This window comes from Mya arenaria, chromosome 1, assembly GCF_026914265.1.
Source record: "Mya arenaria isolate MELC-2E11 chromosome 1, ASM2691426v1".
Classification (NCBI taxonomy): Eukaryota; Metazoa; Mollusca; class Bivalvia; order Myida; family Myidae; genus Mya; species Mya arenaria.
Window position 1 is genome coordinate 26309819 of NC_069122.1, and position 21804 is coordinate 26331622.

A 21804-nucleotide genomic window follows, 5' to 3' on the forward strand; every position below is an offset into this window, starting at 1 on the left:
TTTGGAAGGTTTTGGTAACTGTGATTTTCATTTCTGTCCATTTTTGCAAACCTGGATCACTGAAATGAAACTATACAGAGCAAATCTTCGGGTTAAGTAAATACAAGGTAACAGACCATGGATTTTTATATAAATTTAATAAATCCTTAACATACAAAGCAACACAAGATCTGGAAATGCCAGATAAAGGTACAATGGTTGGAATGCAACAATTGAATAATAGAAGTAGCACATAAGATGTACAAACACTCTTATCACCAGATCTATGCATGTTCTTGTAGTGATCACTTGATGGCAAACATACAGAAGCAAATATTGCACATTAAAGATTACAGACTGCCAAAGAAAACATGAAATGCCTGATGAATGCGCTTACTTTACAAAGCAAGATTTACTTTGGTCCAGATTTACTTGGATGAGTAAATACGAGTTAGCAGTCCTATTTGGAATGCTGTCATGCCTAGAGCCTCCTAATTTGCTGATATACTTCCGTTATTAGTGTCTGTAAACACCAAATTATCTTGGGCGGACTTGACTCAAATTCTGAGTATTATAATTATGGCAATCTTCTTTGATTATACTTGAATGCATGTACATCTTCTCAATTCTAAGTCATAAATATTGTATTAAAAACCAATTAATCTGCCCATTCTTTTATGACTGTAAGGAGAGCAAAGAATTCTGGCATTCAACTGGCACACTCTTGTTTTCACTTTTGTGCGAAGACAAACCCAAAGCAGACTAAAAAAAATAACTGAACTTTAGGAATGAAATAACGTTATGACTTATCCTCAATATCTCAGTTGGCAACGCTCTTGATAATGAAGTTCTGTCTGTTTAAAATGCGTAAGTAAATTCAGAGTGCTTTTAGACTTGATACAGCAAAGAAAAAACAAACAACACTGACATCAAAGAAAAATGAACAGTATAAATGCACAGAAAAAATACTGCAGAACACTACAAGAGCGATGAAGAGCGAACGCCAAAGTCAGTCTGATTTTTTTCAGCTAAGCATCATGTGAATATCTTGAATGGTGTTTGAGGGATGCCCATGGGTAAAACATTTGCACTACTACAGTAGTTACACCTACAACGCCAAGGCTATGACAATAACTGTACTTTTTTTCTTTGAAAAACTGACATGCTACTAGAAATTCATGATACGAAGGCACAGGAAAAGTCAAATTGTAAGAGACTACGATTAAGCTTTCTCATAACAAATATGAAGACAACAAACAAATGTCTGCAATAGACAGCTATTATTTAAAAGATACCATTTCCTGCTTTCAAACATTACTTTCTGATATGTCATGAATATTTTGTAAACTATCCTAGCCTCATGCATGTAGGTCAGTCGTCTTTCAAGGAGCAGCTAAAATACTGGTAATTGAGCAGTACTGGTCACCTCATTGCATTTTTTTACCACTATATATTTCAATATTTCTTAAGGTTATACATACCTATAATCTATATTGTTAGGGTTGGGCTATGGTGGCTAGTGGTTGTGACTGGTTATCGTAGGGCTTGGGCTTAAACCATACAAATATAGGCTCCAAGCATTTTGATCAAAATAAAGTTAAAAATGCACATATTCAAACTAAACTATTTTTTTTCACATATGGTTGATAATAATGATTTTAACATTTGTTCCATGTCGCATTTCATCATTGAGATCAGTCTGTCTTCTGAGAATGAGGTAGAAGGCTGGCCGTCTTGTCTTTCATCATGTGTAGGCTGTCATCTATCAGAAAACTGAAGCAGAAGATCACTGATGTTAAAGGTGGGTAAAAGCTTTAAGTACAATCCTATTACATAGACCAGACTTGAAATATTCTTTGTTTTTCCTCCCAACACGCAGGTAGTTTTAAGTTTGGGTCACTCACTCCCTCGAAAAACAGTTTTATTTATATATTTCTTTCCAAATAATTGAGAACATAATGTTATTGATACAAGGGTTGGTTGTACAATATTCAAAGAAATATAGAGCATAAATCTTTGTCATCAAGAGTGCGATAAATTTTGATCCTACACCAAAATTCAATAACTTTTCTGTTTCTTTAAATTGGAAAATGCGTTGTAAACAAATTGTCATTTAAAATTTGTTTAACCCCGTGAAAAATACATGACTTTAATTATAAAAGCAATAAGTATTTTTTATACTAGGTAGCAAAACTACCTGTACCAAAGTATACAGAGAGGCGAGGAGGTACTAGCAAACCTACCTGTTCCAAATTATACAGAGAGGCCAGCAGCCACTAGCAAAGCTAATTGTAACAAAGTATACAGAGAGGCCAGGAGCCACTAGCACATCTACCTGTACCAAAGTATACATAGAGGCCAGCAGCCACTAGCAAACCTACCTGTACCAAAGTACATAGAGAGGTCAGGAGCCACTAGCAAACCAACTTGTACCAAAGCTTACAGAGTGTACAGGAGTTACTAATAAATTGCCCTGTACAAAAGTATACAGAGAGGACAGGTGCTACTAGCAAACCTACCTGTTCCAAAGTATACAGAGAGGCCAGGAGCCACTAGCAAACTTACCTGTACCAAAGTATACAGAGAGGCCAGGAGCCAGCATGCCAAAGTGAGTGGGCATCAAATGTCCAAAATAACGGAGGAAAGTCCCACAATTCCAGGGCTAGAAGTGCCTGAAATAATTGTTATCTAACTCTTTCATAACTTTCAAGTCTACCAATGTTTATCAACAGTATAGAACTCATACACATACATTATTAAATCAATTTCAACCCTTTTGGTGTTCTCAAAATGCACAAAATGACAAGTAAACCATCTTTTACTAAATGTTCCTATGCCAACTTACATACAAGCATAAATTGTAAATATACACCGTACATATCAAAGCAATCATACATATATTTATATACTGTATACATGTATCTAAAAGATTAATTTTCAACCAATGAAAAGCCAACTTTTCCTACATTTTACTAACCTGTATTCCCACAATTGAGATAATGGCCTTCCACACAAACCATCTGCGGATCTTATAACACAGGTACACCCAGCAAACCATGTTAAATACAGCTGAAATATGAACAAGGGTATACTTATATTACAATTATCTAACGTACGCCAATACTTTGTGTACCATAGTTTGACAATTTATATAATGATATATTATTATATCAAGGCTTCTAAAAGCTGACAATTTACCGCTTTTGATATATTTTGACAATGCCAAATTGTTTGATTTCTTTTTATTGTTTCAGTCCAAAATTGCTTAGTCATACACACATTTCTAAATACCCCAATAAATGTATCAAATAACCAATAGGTCTATACGACCTTTCTGATCATCAATTGATATCTGTTAACTGGCGGTTCAAAAACATGGTAGAAAACTTCTGGAAATGACTTCAAAACAGTTTTTAGTTTAATATTGCAACAATAATTCAGCATTCTTTAATTAAAAAAAACCTGCCATATCACTATTATGTCATTACTGAATTTATATGATTTTTGTAATGATTTCTCTTTACAAAACTGCAGGGGTCGACACTAACGCAGGCACGTGGTCCCGTGGCCTGTAAAAATTGGGAAGGGACAGTGAAAGTTTACTGTTCCTTTGGGACAGTGGTCCAAAAAAGTTAGTGTCTACCCCTGAAACTGTGAACAGTTGATGTAGATTAATTAATTTGTTTAAGTCTTATTTCACAAATTTTTGGTTTGGGTGAAATTTGCAAGGTTTTAAATTTGCGATGATGATACTTGTAACAAGCAAATTTTTAATTCATGACCTGATTGATTTGTAAATATTACAAATATCAAATCCTCACAAAATGACACCAGTCTACAGAGAACTACTCGGTACACTTTGTATTAAACTGTCGCCACTTACTTACCAACAGAAATGTTGACCTTCATATTGTAGCCATACCCAAACCCATATATGGACAGGTATGTGATATGCTGGATGAAAAATGCTCCACAAAACAGTGCTATAAATGCTAGAGGTCGCCAGTTGTGTGTGCCCAGGATTCTGGATTTGAAAATACAACGAATGGATTACATAATGACATTTTGAAAATGCTCGTATAAGTTAAACAAGAGTGCTTCAAAGCAAACACCAGCGCTCATCTGTTGGTTATGTCCATTAAAGAAGTGGCATGACTCAACAATTAGTTAAGCCTTGTTAGAGTTATGGGACTTGCTGGTCATGTTTGTTTTGCTCTGGCAACTTCTATTCAGTTTCAAATGAATATCTTAAAGGTTTATTTCAGTCATGGAAAAGAGTCAATTTTTTGAAAGTCTAACTGCTGATGTCAAACAATGACAAAACCTCATTTGTTTTTTTTTTCAATTAACAAACTATAAATATATTAACACTACAATGCTTTTCCTAAATCTTTTGATAATTTGGAATTTTAATATAGGCCTAAAGTAAGAGATGAAACCCTTACACACCAGGTCATCTAACATTTTAAATCAAATAAAACATGTACGATGAAGTTTGGTAATATTATGTTGAACCATTTTTACGTCTCCTACTCACCTACAGGCCACTGTAAACGTGTTGTATATCACCATGGAGAAGGCACAGAAGTAATCCATCTTCTGGAAAGTACAGAAACAAACATGGTTCATTTCATCCATGCATATCACTAGTAGTTTTAATAACATCAAGATTATGACATGTTACATTTACACTATAGACCAAGAGACAACTGCTGTGACAGTTACCGGTATGTTCATTTAACAAAGGTTGTTTTGTTTTTTTGTTCTCAAATTGATTTTATTTGTGGCAAAGGTTTTAATATATGATGTTTATATATAAAATACTATTAAAAGAATCATGTAATAAAGTAGAAAAACCTAAGTTGCATCATTTAACAAAACCTTGTATTGTGAATAATTTTCAACTCATAACTGGAACAGATCTTACACCAATATGCTGCAAGTTTGATTTTGAAACTCACGACTAAAAAATGCAACACTTGATTTGATTTGTACAGATTGACACAGATGTTAAGTTCTGGACATACAGTTAAAAATACTATAGCAAGTATTATAATGGTAGTAAATCCTATTATCTTCATAAGCTTTGTGACAAAGAAAATAGAAAAATATTTTGTAACATTTAAAAATTTGCTTCCCGAATGTATAACTTATCCAGTACCTCTGTGAAATCTGTGTCTTTGGTGTGAAAAATGACAGACCAGGTCCACGCATTGAAGGCTAACTGAAATCATAAGCAATCTAATTACCACAAAATGATTATAAAAAATGCAATACTGCTGAAAGTTTTCCTACATATAAAGATTAATGTTAATCACCATCTAAATGAAATACTTTTTCCATCATATTAGTTTATATGTTCATAAATTCATATTATAAACAGAGGATATTACAATAGGATGCTTTTCTGATGTTCTGTAGCAAGTTGATTTTGATGTACAAACGTGTCTTTCAAGACCAAATACTGGTCGGGACAGATGCATCATTGTTTATACACCAAACAAGAATTGTAATAAATGTATTCCTTTCATTCTTTGATTAATTTCATGTTTTAACACATAACTCATTTGTAGTATTAACCAACAAAACTTCACTGATACGGGTTAGGAAAATGACAAAATTGTGTGATATGGATCTCAGTATGGCCCGCTCGGCAAAATATAAGAATAAAACCAGCATCTTTCCAAGTAGAGTTTTTTACCCTTAGAATTCCTTTATTGGCAGAAATTTAGTGAACTATTTGTAAATGTTTAATTTGTAAATAACAAATTATACTGCATATAAATTTTAATATTTCATCTATGAAATATTTGCTACAGTTACTAATTCCAGACTTCCAGAAGTTACATTTACAAGTAGGTCTGATAGTCTTACCAGTGCCACACTGTGCCAGACATAATACATAGGAGTTGAAGGAGGGACAAAACGCCGATACCAGAGAATAGAGAGATGGGCCAGGCCGTTCAACAGCGAGAAGAACATGGAGGCTGGCTCCTGTATACCGCACAGGCGGATGAATGGCCACTGAAAATAAAAAAAATAACATGTTCGTTACTATTTTAAATTTGTGTAATAGGCAAGAATATTTTGTGTTTTTTTTGTTACTCAGACTTATAAATATTGTCCATCAGTAATAGCCAGTTTACTTTTCCAATTTGTTCCAAGTTTAAAGTCAAATATTTTAATATATCTATACATCAATGGGAAAATAATAATCATTCTGTTATTTCATATTGTGAAATTGAGAAATGTATAGTGATATATATATAAAATTATGTAAAAATAACTGAAAATAGTTCTAAAAATCTTAAAAATATTGCTTAAAGTCTGCAGATCAATGATCAAATAAAAATTATTGTCATAAAGAAAAAGAAAAAAGGTGAGCAGCTCATAATATAAAAAAATAAAATTAATCTTCAGCTCATAATATGAAAAAATAAAATTAATCTTGCATCACCGGTGTTTAATACAAGTATCATTCTTTGCTTGTATCTTGTAGTTCTCACTATCATTCTTTTTAATATTTTTCAGAATATAGATTTACATTTTTCATTCAAATTTTAAATCCTTGCACACATTGAAAAGTTTTCGCCTATCATGGCACACACAGAAAACACTTCAATTACGGGCTACTTACCTTAAAAACATACTTTTATTACATACACATCCATCAGAATCTATGTTACATTAACATTTAGACAGCATAATTGAAAGTGAGGTAAATGAGAATACTATGGCCCTGGGTATTCACCTAAACTCACCTTGCCGTGAAACTGTGGTACATGGAGTCCGTCCTTCTCAAATGCATCCGCAGCCACCCACATACATGTGTACTTGCATTCATCCTGGCAACTCCAACCCATCAAACGAGTACACGCTGGCTGAGACTCACTAAAGAGCAATATTGTACTTTACATACAAATGTATACTTATTATAAATATTAAAGAAAAGTAAATACCCTATGTTATGATGGAGCAGCCAATACCTGATAGTTATGTGCAGACTGATGGTAAAGACTGGGCCAATAATATATTTTTTTGTACCATCAAAAAGCATTGCTTGCAATACTTTAGAATGTTTTTTTAATAAATTAATCTTGGTGAATATAAACATTTAAATGGCGGCAACCAGATATAATTAAATATAGATAGTATTCAAGAATTAAATTCAGTGTACAGTTACATATATAATGAACAGTTACATATATAATATAGTACAACCCTCCATGTTCCTTCTTGTGTTAAATGACTATTACATGTTTTTACCTGGTACATAATAAGTTGAAAAAATATTCACTGTTCAACTTATGATGTAAATAACATATAATGGTAAAGTACCTAAAAAAATAATACCTTAATCCTCAGGCCAACACTTCTAGAGTGCTTCTATGGTATTAATTCAATATTGTAGAAGAAACATTTAGAGAGAGAGAAAATAAAACAAAAACATTTAAACGACTTCAAACATTCCTCTTTTATGACTGCTTTTCAACACAACTATTTTGTTTAGATATTTTCAAAGCTATATATAAACGTCACTAGTTGGAATAAAGTACTGAGGTAACATCGATGCACACAATTTCAGGCACAGTAGGAGTAAAAAAAAAGATGATCAAAATTCTGTTAGAATCAGGTTTGCCTTTTTCGGTTGAAATGTTTTTTAATTCCTTATATGGCAATTTTTTAAGTAATAAAATTCTTTTTTAAAGTGCCAATATTTAATAACTGTGGAAAGGCAAACATGCTTGATTTAACAGACTATTTTCTGTGTATCATTTCAAATTAAAAAAAAAAATGAGCTTTTTCGTTATTGGACCCAGGAGTCAAGTACCTAAACAATTTCATGCAGATTTAAAATTAAAGCTGTACTATCACAGATTGACCGTTTTGACAACTTTTATATTTTTTGTCTTGGAATGAGCCAATTTTGCGTAAATGTCTTGAAACCAGTTTTACAAGACTGCTGACAAAAGATCAGATATAAAACTTTCATATTTACTTTGAAAATTCATATTTAATGGCTAAAAGCATTACTAATGCTCTAAGACAAATGAGTTTTACAGCTGTTTTCCAAACAATTGAGATATGTCCTATTGTGAGTTATATTATATGACTGAATTGAAGGCATTGGTACCAAAATCAGTTAATTCTGAGACAAAAACTAAACATATGTCAAAAATGTCAATCTGTAAGAGTGCAGCTTTAAGAAAGAATTTGAAGAAAAAACATACAAATTGGCAGAACTTAGGTACTCCATCAGCATATACATTAGATTAATCAATTGAAAACATACAACTATATTCAGGGAAATAAATAACCACCCTTAATGTGTGTGTGTACTTACAGGAAAGAATTTATCTTGTATTCTGAGCAGTTCTTCTGCACACAAGAATGCAGGCACTTTTGGTACACGTAGGACCGGTCTCCTGGAGAGCCTGTTACCATGGCAACCATGAACAGCAGCCCTACCACATGTAGACTCGTCTGGTACAGCATGGTTATATTTCTGTGAAGATGTATAAAATATAATAAGAGAATAGCATGTATGGGGCTCAGTGAAGACCCTGTTCCTGAGACTGAAAAGATGGCTTAATGATGTCATAGACCTACACTGTCGTTTGATGAGAACAAACTCCTGCGTTGGTGTCATAAGACCTGTACAAAATTTAGTGACATCTAACCTAAAAGTTTTATTTTTTCTTCAAATATATCAAATTTATATGTCGGGCAAAATCTCATTGTTAGCATATACCTGAATTTTTATAAATAAAAATTCTTCTATCAAAGGGGTCGCTCCTACCAACAATCTAGCAAAAAGTACTATTAATTACTGCAGTTGTGTCATGTGGGTGGTTTTCAAAATAATGAGGCTTTTTCTTTTATCTCTCCTAACTTTTATTCCTTTCACTTTTGGAAAGTGTTAGCAGGCACATTATGGGCCAATCAATGTTGTTAAGAAAATTGTTGAGTTTCAAATGGATGGCTCAATCAGCAAAGTTATGTAAGAATATGTTGCTTAAGTTACAAAAATAATTACTTAAAAAATATTACTTGCATTATGATTTGTCCCCTGTGCGCCCTTTCCATTATTTAACAAAGTATTAAACATGTTTGAATTCTAGTACTTTATATTACCATTGATGATATTTTCTTATTTTTAGACTCAATATGAAGTAATAAATGTTATATATGTGATTGTTTGCTGTAAGTTGTTCTCTTAGCCACTATTTTCCATTTGCATCATTACATGCTGCTGAATTTTGAGGATATTGTTGAGAAAAAAGTGATACTGAAGAAATTTTAAGCAATACACTCTATCATATACACAGAAATGTCTTAAGTTGATCACAAATCAATATTTTATTAGTAACATGAAAGTGAATAATAATTATATTGGCCATCAATATGTGTCCCCTGTGCACCGAAAAATAGTTCAATTTTGAAATGAAAAATTTGGCAATTGTAAGTTGCAATACATTCTTGAAATTTGGTATGTGGTCTATAAAGATGCATAAGGTGTGGTTAATGTAGATTTTTCCCTTATTTGATTCTTGTTTTAATTACAGCAGTAATTTGTGAGGTAACAATTTATTTTTGGGTTCAAATTTAGACAAAATGTCTTGATTTTTTTTATTTTTCTTAAACAACTGAGTTATTATGCACATGCATACATGCCATATCCCCCGGAGGGGGATAAAATCCCCCGGAATTTCGACCCATCCCCCGGTCTCCCGGAGGGGGATGAAAATCCCCCGGAATTAAAGTGTTTAAAATTACGCAAATTTATCACAGGGTTTAATTATATATGCCTGTTTACAGTTATAATGCCCTTCCTGTCTTGAAGCTTAATTGGATTATCAACTGATGGTGTGTTTTAACAACACCTATTGGGTGACACTTAATAAATCAGCAGGGCACATTTCATGTATTGTTTTGATTGAAACTGACAGAATTTGCGTAAGAAATGTCAATTAGACTGGTCAGATAAAAGGACGATTTTCATTGGTTAAAACTATAATTTTTATCCAATCAGAGAGGATGTAACAAATTAAAGCGTTCTTCATAACATGTGTCATTGTCATCAAAAGGATTGATAATTAAAATGTGACAGTAAATTATTCATTAAAGAAAAGGATTATTATAACTAATAGACAATGCTGTTCTTTGTTATGCCTCACTAATATGTTTACATACATGACACTGACATATGTTTACATACATGACATTGACCTTCATCGCAAATATCGGAAAATAACAGAACTTCCAGAAGAGAAACTGAAAGTAGACAATTCGGATGAAATGACTTTTATTTATTTATTATGGTGGTGATGTTTTTATTTTTTGACCAATGCCAAAAGAAGATATGTTTATGAACTTAAACAATAAATTATGCATTTGCTTTTTATCAGAAGCAAACAAATCTGACTATTTGGGAACTGAAATGAAAAATATTGATAATTCATTCCATTCTCTCTAATAGTCTGAAAGTCATCATTTATGATCATAGGCAGCAGATTTTGTATCCAATTTTAGAGGAAGGTAAGCCCATTAGATTGTCTCTGAAACATATTTTTCTGTGAAGTATTCTATTTTGCAAGTGAGTGATTTTATTATGCAATATGGTTGTGTCTCATAAAAATATAGATGAAGTGCTGGAAAAAGGGGTAAACAAGGTGAATTGGCATGTGTGTCATGCCCGTAATGCTACATGGCAATGATGAAAATCCCCTGGTATGTGACCAAAATCCCCTTAAATTCTGGACATAATCCCCTCAGAAGCCTTTCAAAATTATGGCAATTTGTTTTTTTTCGTACTTGCGTCTTAAAATACTTTGAAATTTTGCTGAATTAGATTGCTAAATAATCCCCCTGAATACTACCAAAATCCCCCTGAATTTTCAGACTTTTGAACAAATCCCCCTGAATGGTCTCCAGAAAATATGGCATGTATGCACATGACTACACACAGGTACCAATTACTGATTATATAATTCAGAAAAAGCATATGATTTATGCAAGGTTCTTGTCATAAGACACTTCTATAAATCAACCATATTGTAAGAAATGTTCGCAATATTTGGATTTAAGGTCAAAATATTTTTTTATTTGTATTTCCTGATACTTTCCCAAAGTTGTTTCTGTGTAATTTGAAGTATTTACTTTCATGTAAAATAGGTGACAATCATGAAAACTGGGTTTGAATTTTCAACCACTATGTCACACTTTTGCCTCATTATTTTGAAAACCACCCATGTTCCTTAATGCGCAACTTCTTTCTTTTACTGTTAAGTTTATCTTGGAAGTAAACTAATGTTTTTCAATGTTATAAATATATATTTATGCAAGAAATGACATCAAAAATCGAAAATAAATAAAGTTTTCATATCTCATGTTGGAGGAACTATTTGATGTCAACATTGAATTAAAATAAGAATGCATTACAGTATGTCAGTAAAACAATGTCACATGCTGTATTTGGTGAAATGTACAAAAATGCTTTTCTACTTCAATGTTACACAAATTTATCAATAACATATATGCAAGAAAACTTAAGATCAAAATTATAAGTTTCTAATTCTGATAGAAAAATCTGACCTCAAGGGCACGTTGCTTTGAAATCCTTGTAACCAGCTTACTAGTCCTGGGCATATGACCAGCCACTTCAGAGTCTTTTCAGGATTTTTTGTTTTTGCGAATCTATGTAAAGGGGAACATTATTAATGTGTGTCTAAACTCCAAATCGTCACCTAAGTGCAAGAACTCAATATCTGCTTCTATTTCTATATGCAGTTATTGAGTTATTGCACTACGGCGACGAAATGTAAAATTAGGTCCTCTTACAAGCATTATTTTGGCTACAAGCTCATGCATAACCCTCTGTTTATATTTCTATCCAAACTAAAAACGAAGTTAGATTTTATCTTATTTGTGATGTATAAGTCTGTGATGCTACCTGATGATTTTATGAGATTGATCATTTCATGTACTCAAGATTCATATAGCTAAATTTTCTTGTGAGAACTAAAAGTAAAACAAAACTCATGTTTGTCTTTACTTTAGAACATAGAAGCACATTTTCAGTGACTTCGAGATCAACGTTTATAATAATTATTATACTGAATGGTTAGCTGTTATAATCATTCCATGAGGCAAACAAACAATCAGTAATGTATTTTCAGCTATAATTTACTTTTTACCTTTCCTCTCATTTCTTTCATCTAGATCACATTCACAGACACGCTTGTTTCGGCGAGCGCATCGATGATCGGGATGAAAAATGTCAAAAATTAATAATACAAATAATAATACAATATGAAGCGGTTTGTTTGGCTCAAGAAATCGTTTCAATGGTGAGATAAATATTATTTGCTAATTTATTTCCATGTTCTTATAAGTAAAAGTTGTTTTTTTTGCTTCCAGTTGCTTTTAATTTTAAAGTTATTTGAATTGGCTAACAGACCGAGGCAGTCAACAGTTCTTACTACTACTCCTAGGCAACAACTTTCAATTAAAATCAAAAAGGGGATCCTCCCAAAGAGTTTATGTTTTAACAGACAGTTCCAACACACTCAGCTCATTCTGGCAGACAATTTAACACTGTCTCAAGTGTAGGTTTTGATGAGGAAAATCATCATTACTATAAATGGCAACCAATCAGCGTTGTCCACCTAAGTGGCCGTCAACGAGTCTTTTGACAATTTTTAATTACTATGGCAGACAAGTGACGTCCATCATCCCAGCAAAAAGTAGCGAACAGTCTGCGCAGAGATTCCTCGTGGCCACAATTTTGAAATAATCTCCGTAATAAATTCAAATTTCTGTGAAAAAATATTATTGCCTACTATTTATCACATATATATTTATGTCATTATGCAAAAAAAAAATGTTCAGATATCATGAAACACTTATGCACCAGTCAATTGTAACCACAGCCCCCCCCCCCCAGGTCCGGGGAATAGCGGGGACTTTGACTTTCGGTCCAGCCAACCTCGGCTAAAATCCCCGCCCTGCGGGAACGAACTGAGTGTTAAAACCCGGCCAAATGCCACTGCACCCCAGGGACCCTAGGTATATTTAAAGGGAAGACAAAACCACCGCATTCACCCGGCACTGCGGGGCCACCTGAAAGGTAAAAACATGGCCCATTTCTCCGGCTATCCCCGGTATACCCCCGGACGGCCATGATTACAATTGACTGGTGCATTACATGTGTCAATTGTTAATCAAGTTCCCCGATATCTGTAAATCTGGGACAAATCTGACAGGTTGTGTCCATGTATAAAAGTTAAAATGTATTTGTGACCCAGAATATATTTATGTGAAAATAAAGACTCTAATGACAAACTAAATCCAGTTTAGATCATTATCGGGTATATATCGAACAATTTTGTCATTGTTATTCAACACAGATGCATAATATTACTATTTATTCTTTCGCCTGGTGTTTAATGTGAGTGGGTTGTAGCATTACAGGGACACATTTAAAATAATAAAAAAGTATCCCTGATCGCTCCTTATTGTAGCTACCAATCAGCGATACCAAAGCTATTATTGTTATGATAATCATGGATATTATAGCCTAAAGGATAATTGTTGAACAGTAGTTATGAAGAATTTAGAAAAAGAAGCTTTAAATAATAATAATAAAAAAAATCATTTAAGTGTCATAAATATTTTTTGGTAAATTGAAGCAATTCCACATACATACATGTATCAATCATTTGAATCTCAGATGATTTACTATTATTACAAGTTTTCTGTTAAATTAAACATTTAGATATATGGTCAATTAAACATATATATTAGAATCCTTTCAAAAGCAATGCTGATGAATTTTTAATTTCATTTAATTTTTAGATTAATCCTACATCGGTTACAACTATTTAGAAAGAAGAAAGTCCAGCATTTCTTCAACCATGTTCAGTGAAGAAGGGTCGTTACAAGAACATGAGAAGATTGAGAGACTGCGGGATCGTATGCTGCAGTGCCCGATATGTATGGACGAATATCGTGATCCGCGAATCCTGCCCTGCCATCACTCCATCTGTCTGTCCTGCCTGCTTGACTATGTACATGCATCCTCCTCAGCTGGCAGATTGTTTAGGTGATTAGCATAGTTTAAACTTATTAATCTTATTTCAAAACATGTTATAACAACTTCATATAAATCACTTATAAATTTTGGCCAGTTAATCAAATCATGGTTTACTATTTAGGTTCCAAATATCCATGGTTTTAACATTCATATTCCAAAATATCCCTGGTCTGGATATTCTGATTCCAAAATAATATCAATTTAATTTCAGTACCCAGAAATACATAGACTTAGTTTGGGACCTATGAATATGATGTACATTTTTGCTCCGGATTCATGGTTGTAAAACTCTTAAAGGATTGTAAATAACTACAAAGAGAAGGAAAATGTTATTCATTTCAGGTGCCCCCAGTGCCGTGCTGATGTCTGTGTACCAAGAGGAGGTGTGAAGGACTTCCCTCCAAACTTCTACATCAACTGTATACAAGACGAGATTGGTTCCCGACCTTACTTTGGTATATGTGAGGTTTGCACTAGGGACTGGCTCATCTCACAGTACCGATGCATAGACTGTGACCTTGATATCTGCAAATTCTGCGTACATGAACACAAGCTTTTTAAACATTTGAATGGGCGCCAGTCTAATATTATAAAGATTGAGACTGGAAATGTTGGATTTAACATGACATCGGATAAGTTCTGCTCCCACCACAAAGAGGAAACACTACAAATGTATTGTCTGACTTGTGATGCAGCTATTTGTGTGACATGTATATTTGAAGATCACAAGAAGCATAGCACAATGACATTGGCTAAGAAACTACAACTGGCAAGAAAGAACTTACAGTTTGATCTTGATAATCTACAAATTGAAATTAAAGGTGTGAAATCTGCACTGACTGAAGTGCATGAAATCGAAAAAAATGGTGACAAATCAGCAGATGAAGCCATTAAAGCAATACAAGAACATTCACAGAATGTCATACGCAGGATTGAAGAGCAAGCCGAATCTAAGATCAAGCAAATTAAAGATGAAAGAGGTGGTCACTTGAAGGAGATTCAAGATTATGCGAAAGACCTCTCTTCACACTTGGACCAGTTACAACGAGGGGCATCATTTCTCGGAGATCTCCAGGAGGAAGATATGTGTCTGGAGCTACTAAGCTGTTTCCTGAAATATCGGCAGGTGATTGATGCTGGTGAGACCAGTATTATCAACAAATCAATCAGACAAAACCAGTTTACATTTACACCAGGACAAATAAGGGGAAAACTTGGTCATATATGGTTAGCAAGATCTGTGTTGAAAAATCAGGAAGTTAAGAAAGTTCTGATGGAGAAGAAAGGAGCAAAGGTCTCCAGATTAAGGACATGTCTTGCTTGGGTATCGATGTCTGGCCTCTTGATGGTTCTGATGTGGGTGTGTGTACTATTGGGTGTCTGTCAGCTTGTGGCCAGTATGTACAGTGAAGGGGCGAGTGCACAGGGGTTGGCCTGTGCTGGACTGTATGCCTACCTGTGTGCGGCGGGTATATGTGCCTGCTGGAAGGCTAGAGGTTGACAGCTACTGACCTTGGTGTACTTGGGCCTGATTTTTCGAGCATTCTTAAGCTCCAATTTGATCAAATTCCCAAGAGGATCGGTCCTCGAAGTGGAAATGCAAACCATCCATGTGAAAGAATGGCCTTACAGTATTAATCATGTGTACATGTTTAACTTTTGCTATCCTGGCCAGTGGAAAATCATACTTACACAATGTAGTCCAAAATTTCCATCCCCGTTTTCAATCAATTACAGCCAATAAGTCTGGATTGGATGAATTCACCAATACATGGTCATTTTAAGGTTATAAATATTCCATTTATTACCATACACTACTGTGACTAGTGATGAAACGATTATTGAGTACAATCGATAAATCATTGCTGACGGTGCTATGTGGCGACAATCGATAGTGGTTGTCCAAAATCAATGTCGCTAATGTTTCTTCCTGTAACTACGTTTTTTTGTTATTCGATAAAAGTAGAGTAAATGTCAAATTTTTCTTTCCAGTTAATTCTCGTTGAGTTCATATTAACAAGGAAGGTCACTCTCAATAATCTGTCTCTATGGTGTAATGGGTCCGGTCTTACTTGCCAATACCAGGGATCCCGGCTCGATGCATTCTGTTTTTGAAACCTTTACTGATATCGTCTGTTATTAACAAATTTACCTTTTTTTGAAAGTTTTATGAAGTTAAGATATTTTAATAAAATCTTCAATATCACAGGGTATTGAATGTTAAGCTGGTTAACAAATATTTAATATATGCTTTTACATGGATAAAATGCTATGATAACTTACATGATGCGTTGTGCATCATTTTGCAGTTGATGTGCAATTATTAAGTATGTTTTTTTTGTTTTTTTTTCGTTAAGTTATCAAACAAAGACAGAATAAGGTTATGGATATTTACATACTGTTGCAAAAAGCATGACTATAGCTTCACACGTACTGATTCCAAGTTAAAAAATTAAAATGATTATGATCATACTATATGTTTAATAGTGTATTCCTGAATGAAATTATAAACTTTCGATTATTGTCTGATAGTAAATCAAAATACTTGGTCCGATTCAATTCAATTATCGATAGCAAATTATATGGAGTCCGATTTTCAAACACTACCATACACGGATAAGTCCTACAGTAATTTCTAGAAGATACCATGTTAGATTAACACTGTATACAGATTCAGAAATTTACCTGAAAGTTGGTTTTGTATTTGCATACTGATTTTTAAATGTATTAATGCTATTACCAGTATCTAAGAATAATGGTTGTTAATATATATATATATATATATATATTATATATATATATATGGTTGTATTATATTTTGCAATGATTTAGATAAACAAGACTATGATACATGTATAAAATTGTGATATAAGGAATATTCCTTGGATGCTTTCTTTGGTGCTCTTTTATGATAATTTCTTGTGTGCTTCTAAGGTAGTAATGTTTTATCTTGTGATAATGTTGCTTTTAATGTTACTTATGAAAAGCTTTGATACACATACATGTATAGTATAGGCAAAATAATACACAACTTTTAATGCCATGTATAAACATTGACACTGACATATATATTTTTATGTATTTAAGCTCATCTCATTCGCATAGAGAATAGTCAAAGTATTTAATCCCCTTATTATCTTCATCATTGTAGCATTTGCACTCATTCGTGGCTTTGTGCAAAATCTGTATGTTGGCCATAACTTTGAATCTGTTCTCAACTTCTTCCAAGATGCAAGGAACTTGGTAGATATTTCAACAATGACAATGTGCGTGAACTTAGAAATGTATTTTGATGAATTATGCCCTTAGTATTTTTTTTTTTTAGATCAGACGCATAGAAAAAAATGTCTAACACTGTCCTTGTGCGTTGATTGATATATTTTCAGTTTTATCCTATGGTATAAGTTTACTTTGAAGACAGAAGGTTGCAAAAAAAATGAAATTGGAAACATTTTTATGGTCATTTTTAGCTCATTTGTTGTTTGAAGGAAAAAGGTTAAGGTATTGCCTTGTTATCTATATATATAGGCATCATTGTTGGCACTTGGCAGCGGTTTCCAAATCTTTAACCTTTGCCATATTTTAAAATAACACTCAAGTTATTTAAATGAGCATGATACACATGTTGCCAGAGACATTATACACGGGTACAGTAAGGCCCATAACTCTGGCTTTGATAGATATTGAATTGCCATTATATGCCCCTTTTTCGATTAAAAAACCATAGTTGAGCATAGTGTTCAATCTGCTGCCCTCTTCTTTTTAATACTATCATTGATGCCAGCATTATTTTCAAGTGAAAAATTCCTGTCATGATATGCTATGTTATATGCTATAACCCAGACTTAATGAAAGTATAAGTTTTCATAAAATTGTTTACATGCGTCTATAATTAACTTTTTTAATTACTATTGCCATTTATTGACGTATATGTACAATACTTGTATCACAATGTTTTTGTTACAGATATTATTTTTTATGAATTTAATTAATGCTACTTTATTTCAAGATCTGTAATTGTTTTTTATAGCTTTATATTTTGCATGATTTTATAGTAATAAACATATTGTATATCAAATATTTGCATTTTTGTTGTCTTGATTTTCGGTGTTTAAAAAGATCAGCATAAGTTACACACCAGTGATCTTTGTTTAAGCTTCTTAGACTCTCATTTGCTTAAAATACTCCAAGTGAGTCAGACAAATCCATAAAGAAACTCAACAGCCTCCTTGCAGAAATATAGTCACGCAGGTCTTCATATTTTTTTTAAAAGGAATGACTTTATTTTACAAACTAAATGAGGTTTAGTTTATTTATTTTTTAAATGAGTCACTTGAATAAAATATAAGAACTTATTTCACATCAGATTCACACTTTAAGCAGATGGTTAAATTTAAGAGGTGTCATGTTTAACTCATTTAACTTGAATGATCAAAACAAAAACAAACATGACTGAGGTACAGATAAAAAAAAATTGGCAATATTTTGGTACTTTTTGAACTCTGGAATTTGTGGCCACGTAGCTATTATTAAAAAAAATAATAATATAAATATGATATCTTTTTATCTGTACTTGAATCATATGCCTTTTATTGTTTTGATAAAGTCAAATGAACATAATTTTATAATGCATTAAAATATTTTTTTATATTTTGCATCAGCCTATATAATGGGCCTCAAACTTCAACTTCCCTTCAATAACAAAAGAACACAATCACCATGTTGGTATTTTTTATTCAAACTAAAAAAAAACACTTGACTTCTTTCTTTTTTATTTCAGAATCATGTTATCAAAAAGTATACCTAAGACATAATTTTATCAAAACAGTCTTGCATTTCCTTCAATTTATCCTCAACACCATGTGTGGAACTGCTTGTGTCTCCACTAATTTTTGTGTCCACATTTCCCTTCTCAGAAAAGTTCAAAATGTCTACAACATCTTTTGTGATTTTCTGACAACAGTTGTCATCTTTATCACATTTTGTTAGACCATCTTGACAAGAGGGTTTATTTTTTCCACCAGAACTCTGACAACGACATCCGCTAGGTGATCCCATGTCTTCATTGTCCCCACAACCTTTACTTTCAGAAGATAATAATTCCTTATGGTCTAAAACATCTTCTATCATTGACTCTAGTTCCGTTCCATCTAAAATATTCTTTGACTTTGACTCTAGTTCCATTCCACCTAAAATATTCTTAGTCTTTGAATCTACTTCTGTTCCATCTAAAATATCCTGAGTCTTTGACTCTTGTTCTGATTTGTTAAGTAATGTACTTGCATCTCTGCATTCTGCCAATGAGTTCAGGCAAACAGCCTGTTCCAATAGCTCTGGTATCAATCTGTCCTTTGAAAACTCCATCTGGTCCATTTCCTGCTGAACAACATCACCAAGGAGGGCCTCCAACTGTTCCTTTTGCTCTGTAGAGATGTAGCCAGGCTTCATAACACTATATGCCAGCTTGCCACTGAAATAACGTTAACATTTTGTTTTTCAAAGTGTATTTAAATTGTAGGTAATATTTGTATCATACTCAAATATTTAAAACAAATAATCATCAAAAATTCAGAAAAGAAATTATTACAAAACTGACGAAACAGACTAAACGGCCATTTATATTTTCTCAGTCAAATACCATTGTGACTTGTAATATTCAATCCGTGTCTTTAAAAGAACTACAAACAAGTTTAAAAGAACACAATACCTAATTTTGCCCCTGAGTTGGGCCAACTTGAACAATTGTGTAGCTCCGAGCGAGAATCCAAAATTGAAGCCTGCCTGTAGACTCCCCTCTTGGCCAGCTTCCAGGCCATTTCTATAACCATCCTGAGGTAATACAAATAACAAAATTACTTTAGCCCAAATGAACTGTACTGATAAGCTCTTGGGCGAAATGCCTAAGCTGTTTGCTTTTGAGCGCCATCAGTATTGTAACGTGCGACATAATACAAACACTAACAGATCGCTCAGGGAAAAGCATGCTCGACCCTGAAGGGCTCCACTGGTCTTTATATACACTAAATTCTCTATTCACACAGAGCCCGGGTTTTGCTAATTTGCATATTACCAACCAAGTTAACATCCGTTCTATGAACGTACTTCTGTTTATAACGGAATGTTATTATGAACGCACATCCGCTGCCTACAGCGGTCCGTTACACTATGAACGCACATCCGCCGCCTACAGCGGACCGTTACATTACTTTCCCTTCCAAGAAGACTCAACCCGAGTCTTGGCCTGGGAAACTCAAGGGTAAGGCAACTCCGTTCCGGCAGTTGTCAATATCCCACCGCTGCCAACATTTGTAACATGCGAGACCAACATGCCTAACAGATCCCTTCAGGGAAAAGCATGCTCGACCCTGAAGGGGTCCACTGGTCTTTATATACACTAAATTCTCTATTCACACAGAGCCCGGGTTTTGCTAGTCCATATAAACAGCCGCTTCAGAGTCTTTGACGATTTTTTATTTGGCAACTCTACGCGTCATATCCCACTTGTTGTTTTCCTAGCCAAGAATGACAGATCCCAGCGCTAAGTATATTGAGCGGAACGATAACGGGCACCTGCTAGAATAAAATGGTTTCAAAATGGCGATGCTTCATTGACAGAAGTTGATCTAAATTAAACTAATTATTTGTGTTTCATAAAACAAGAGTTTAATAAGTAAAAGGTATTGGCTAAAATAATTAATGTGTAACTTTTGTGTTTTAATTTAACGCTACAGTGAAGTGTTAAGTATTGTGGAGTAAAAGTTGAAGAATATATTTTACATTGGTACGGCTCAGTTGACTTGTGGCGTTGAGGGAACAAAATAAATATCCAAATGTTAAACAAGTTTTCTAAACGCACATTATTGTGGCTAGGGTTTTGCTTATTTGCATACTACCAACCAAGTTAACATCTGTTCTATGAATGTACTTCTGTTTATAATGGACTGTTATTTTCAATGCACATCCACTGCCTAGGCTACAGCAGACGGTTACACTATGAACGCACATCCACCGCCTACAGCGGACCGTTACAGTATCAACCACCATAGGGCTTAAAAAAAATATGTTTGGTTCGGGTTACCCGACCCTACCTACGGAATAGGCGCCGACCCGACCGTTTTTATAGTCAGTTTGAAAAAAAAATAAAAAAATTAAATTGCTTTTCTCTTTGTAGATTAAAACCAGAAATGCTTATACAGAAGATAACTTTTAGACCATTAGCCAATGATGAAGATGACATTCTTATATAAAGCCTAATAAAAAAAGCCTACCTTACCCTACCTATTTTTTAAAAGGATGTAACCCTAACCAAACATTTTTGTTTTTAGGCCTAGTGCTTGATGCAATGGTACTTAGCATAGTGCGACATCAAATGTGTTTTATCTGTATATTTAGATTCAAGCCGTTGTTTACGAGAGGAGAGCTCTCATCTAACACACTCTGGGATACGCTCTGCCTATGCAATTCACCCATAGGCAAGGCAAGCGAGAAATGTACAAACTGTTGACTGCTACTACATTGAGATATAACCACGAAAATGTATTACATTTCTTTAAGAAAAACAGTTAAAACATTTAATGTTCAAGGAAAAAGCATACATTTTTAACTGAATTCGTAGTTTTTGTCCAAAACAGCGCATTCACGATACTTTCATCACCGGAATCATCAAAATCATCACACATTTTTAGTCAATGGACGTTTGCTTGGCTACACTCCACTATACCTTAATCCTT

General features: G+C 33.7%; 3 protein-coding genes across 7 annotated transcripts; 1 reads left to right on the plus strand and 2 right to left on the minus strand.

The window, feature by feature from the left end:
• Window positions 1-120: 120 nt before the first annotated feature.
• LOC128232355 (post-GPI attachment to proteins factor 3-like) lies at window positions 121-12268 on the minus strand. 4 transcript variants are annotated; one of them, XM_052945867.1, is made up of 11 exons: window positions 12177-12268; window positions 11575-11676; window positions 8324-8485; window positions 6741-6870; window positions 5854-6003; window positions 5141-5203; window positions 4517-4578; window positions 3867-4003; window positions 2957-3048; window positions 2545-2651; window positions 121-1752 (listed from the first exon to the last, which is right to left on the minus strand). In XM_052945867.1, exons 3-11 carry the CDS (start codon window positions 8473-8475, stop codon window positions 1674-1676), a joined length of 972 nt encoding a protein of 323 aa, XP_052801827.1. In that variant the 5' UTR covers window positions 8476-8485; window positions 11575-11676; window positions 12177-12268; the 3' UTR covers window positions 121-1673. The 4 variants fall into 4 exon arrangements, with proteins under 4 accessions (XP_052801827.1, XP_052801853.1, XP_052801843.1 ...); XM_052945893.1 differs by lacking the exon at window positions 11575-11676 and having other exon boundaries at window positions 12177-12203; XM_052945883.1 differs by lacking the exons at window positions 11575-11676; window positions 12177-12268 and adding an exon at window positions 9797-10180.
• Window positions 12210-18154, plus strand: LOC128232342 (E3 ubiquitin-protein ligase TRIM56-like). 2 transcript variants are annotated; one of them, XM_052945847.1, is made up of 3 exons: window positions 12210-12329; window positions 13837-14083; window positions 14417-18154. In XM_052945847.1, exons 2-3 carry the CDS (start codon window positions 13896-13898, stop codon window positions 15573-15575), a joined length of 1347 nt encoding a protein of 448 aa, XP_052801807.1. In that variant the 5' UTR covers window positions 12210-12329; window positions 13837-13895; the 3' UTR covers window positions 15576-18154. The 2 variants fall into 2 exon arrangements, with proteins under 2 accessions (XP_052801807.1, XP_052801816.1); XM_052945856.1 differs by having other exon boundaries at window positions 12244-12329; window positions 13867-14083.
• A 636-nt stretch (window positions 18155-18790) lies between these two features.
• LOC128216635 (uncharacterized) lies at window positions 18791-21797 on the minus strand. Its single transcript, XM_052923286.1, has 3 exons — window positions 21670-21797; window positions 19782-19903; window positions 18791-19544 (listed from the first exon to the last, which is right to left on the minus strand). The coding sequence occupies exons 1-3, from the start codon at window positions 21751-21753 to the stop codon at window positions 18878-18880; spliced, it is 873 nt and encodes a 290-aa protein (XP_052779246.1). The 5' UTR covers window positions 21754-21797; the 3' UTR covers window positions 18791-18877.
• Window positions 21798-21804: the final 7 nt, after the last annotated feature.

Excerpts from the sequence above, each read along its gene's own strand:
- LOC128232342 (XM_052945847.1), top strand. The coding sequence starts at position 13,896 with ATGTTCAGTGAAGAAGGGTCGTTACAAGAACATGAGAAGATTGAGAGA. Across the intron at positions 14,084-14,416 it reads TCAGCTGGCAGATTGTTTAG|GTGCCCCCAGTGCCGTGCTG; the intron begins GTGATTAGCATA and ends TATTCATTTCAG.
- LOC128232355 (XM_052945867.1), bottom strand. The coding sequence starts at position 8,475 with ATGCTGTACCAGACGAGTCTACATGTGGTAGGGCTGCTGTTCATGGTT. Across the intron at positions 6,004-6,740 it reads TACCACAGTTTCACGGCAAG|TGGCCATTCATCCGCCTGTG; the intron begins GTGAGTTTAGGT and ends TTTTATTTTCAG. Across the intron at positions 3,049-3,866 it reads GAAGGTCAACATTTCTGTTG|CTGTATTTAACATGGTTTGC; the intron begins GTAAGTAAGTGG and ends TTCATATTTCAG.
- LOC128216635 (XM_052923286.1), bottom strand. The coding sequence starts at position 21,753 with ATGTGTGATGATTTTGATGATTCCGGTGATGAAAGTATCGTGAATGCG. Across the intron at positions 19,904-21,669 it reads CTACGAATTCAGTTAAAAAT|GATGGTTATAGAAATGGCCT; the intron begins GTATGCTTTTTC and ends GTATTACCTCAG. Across the intron at positions 19,545-19,781 it reads CAACTCAGGGGCAAAATTAG|TGGCAAGCTGGCATATAGTG; the intron begins GTATTGTGTTCT and ends ACGTTATTTCAG.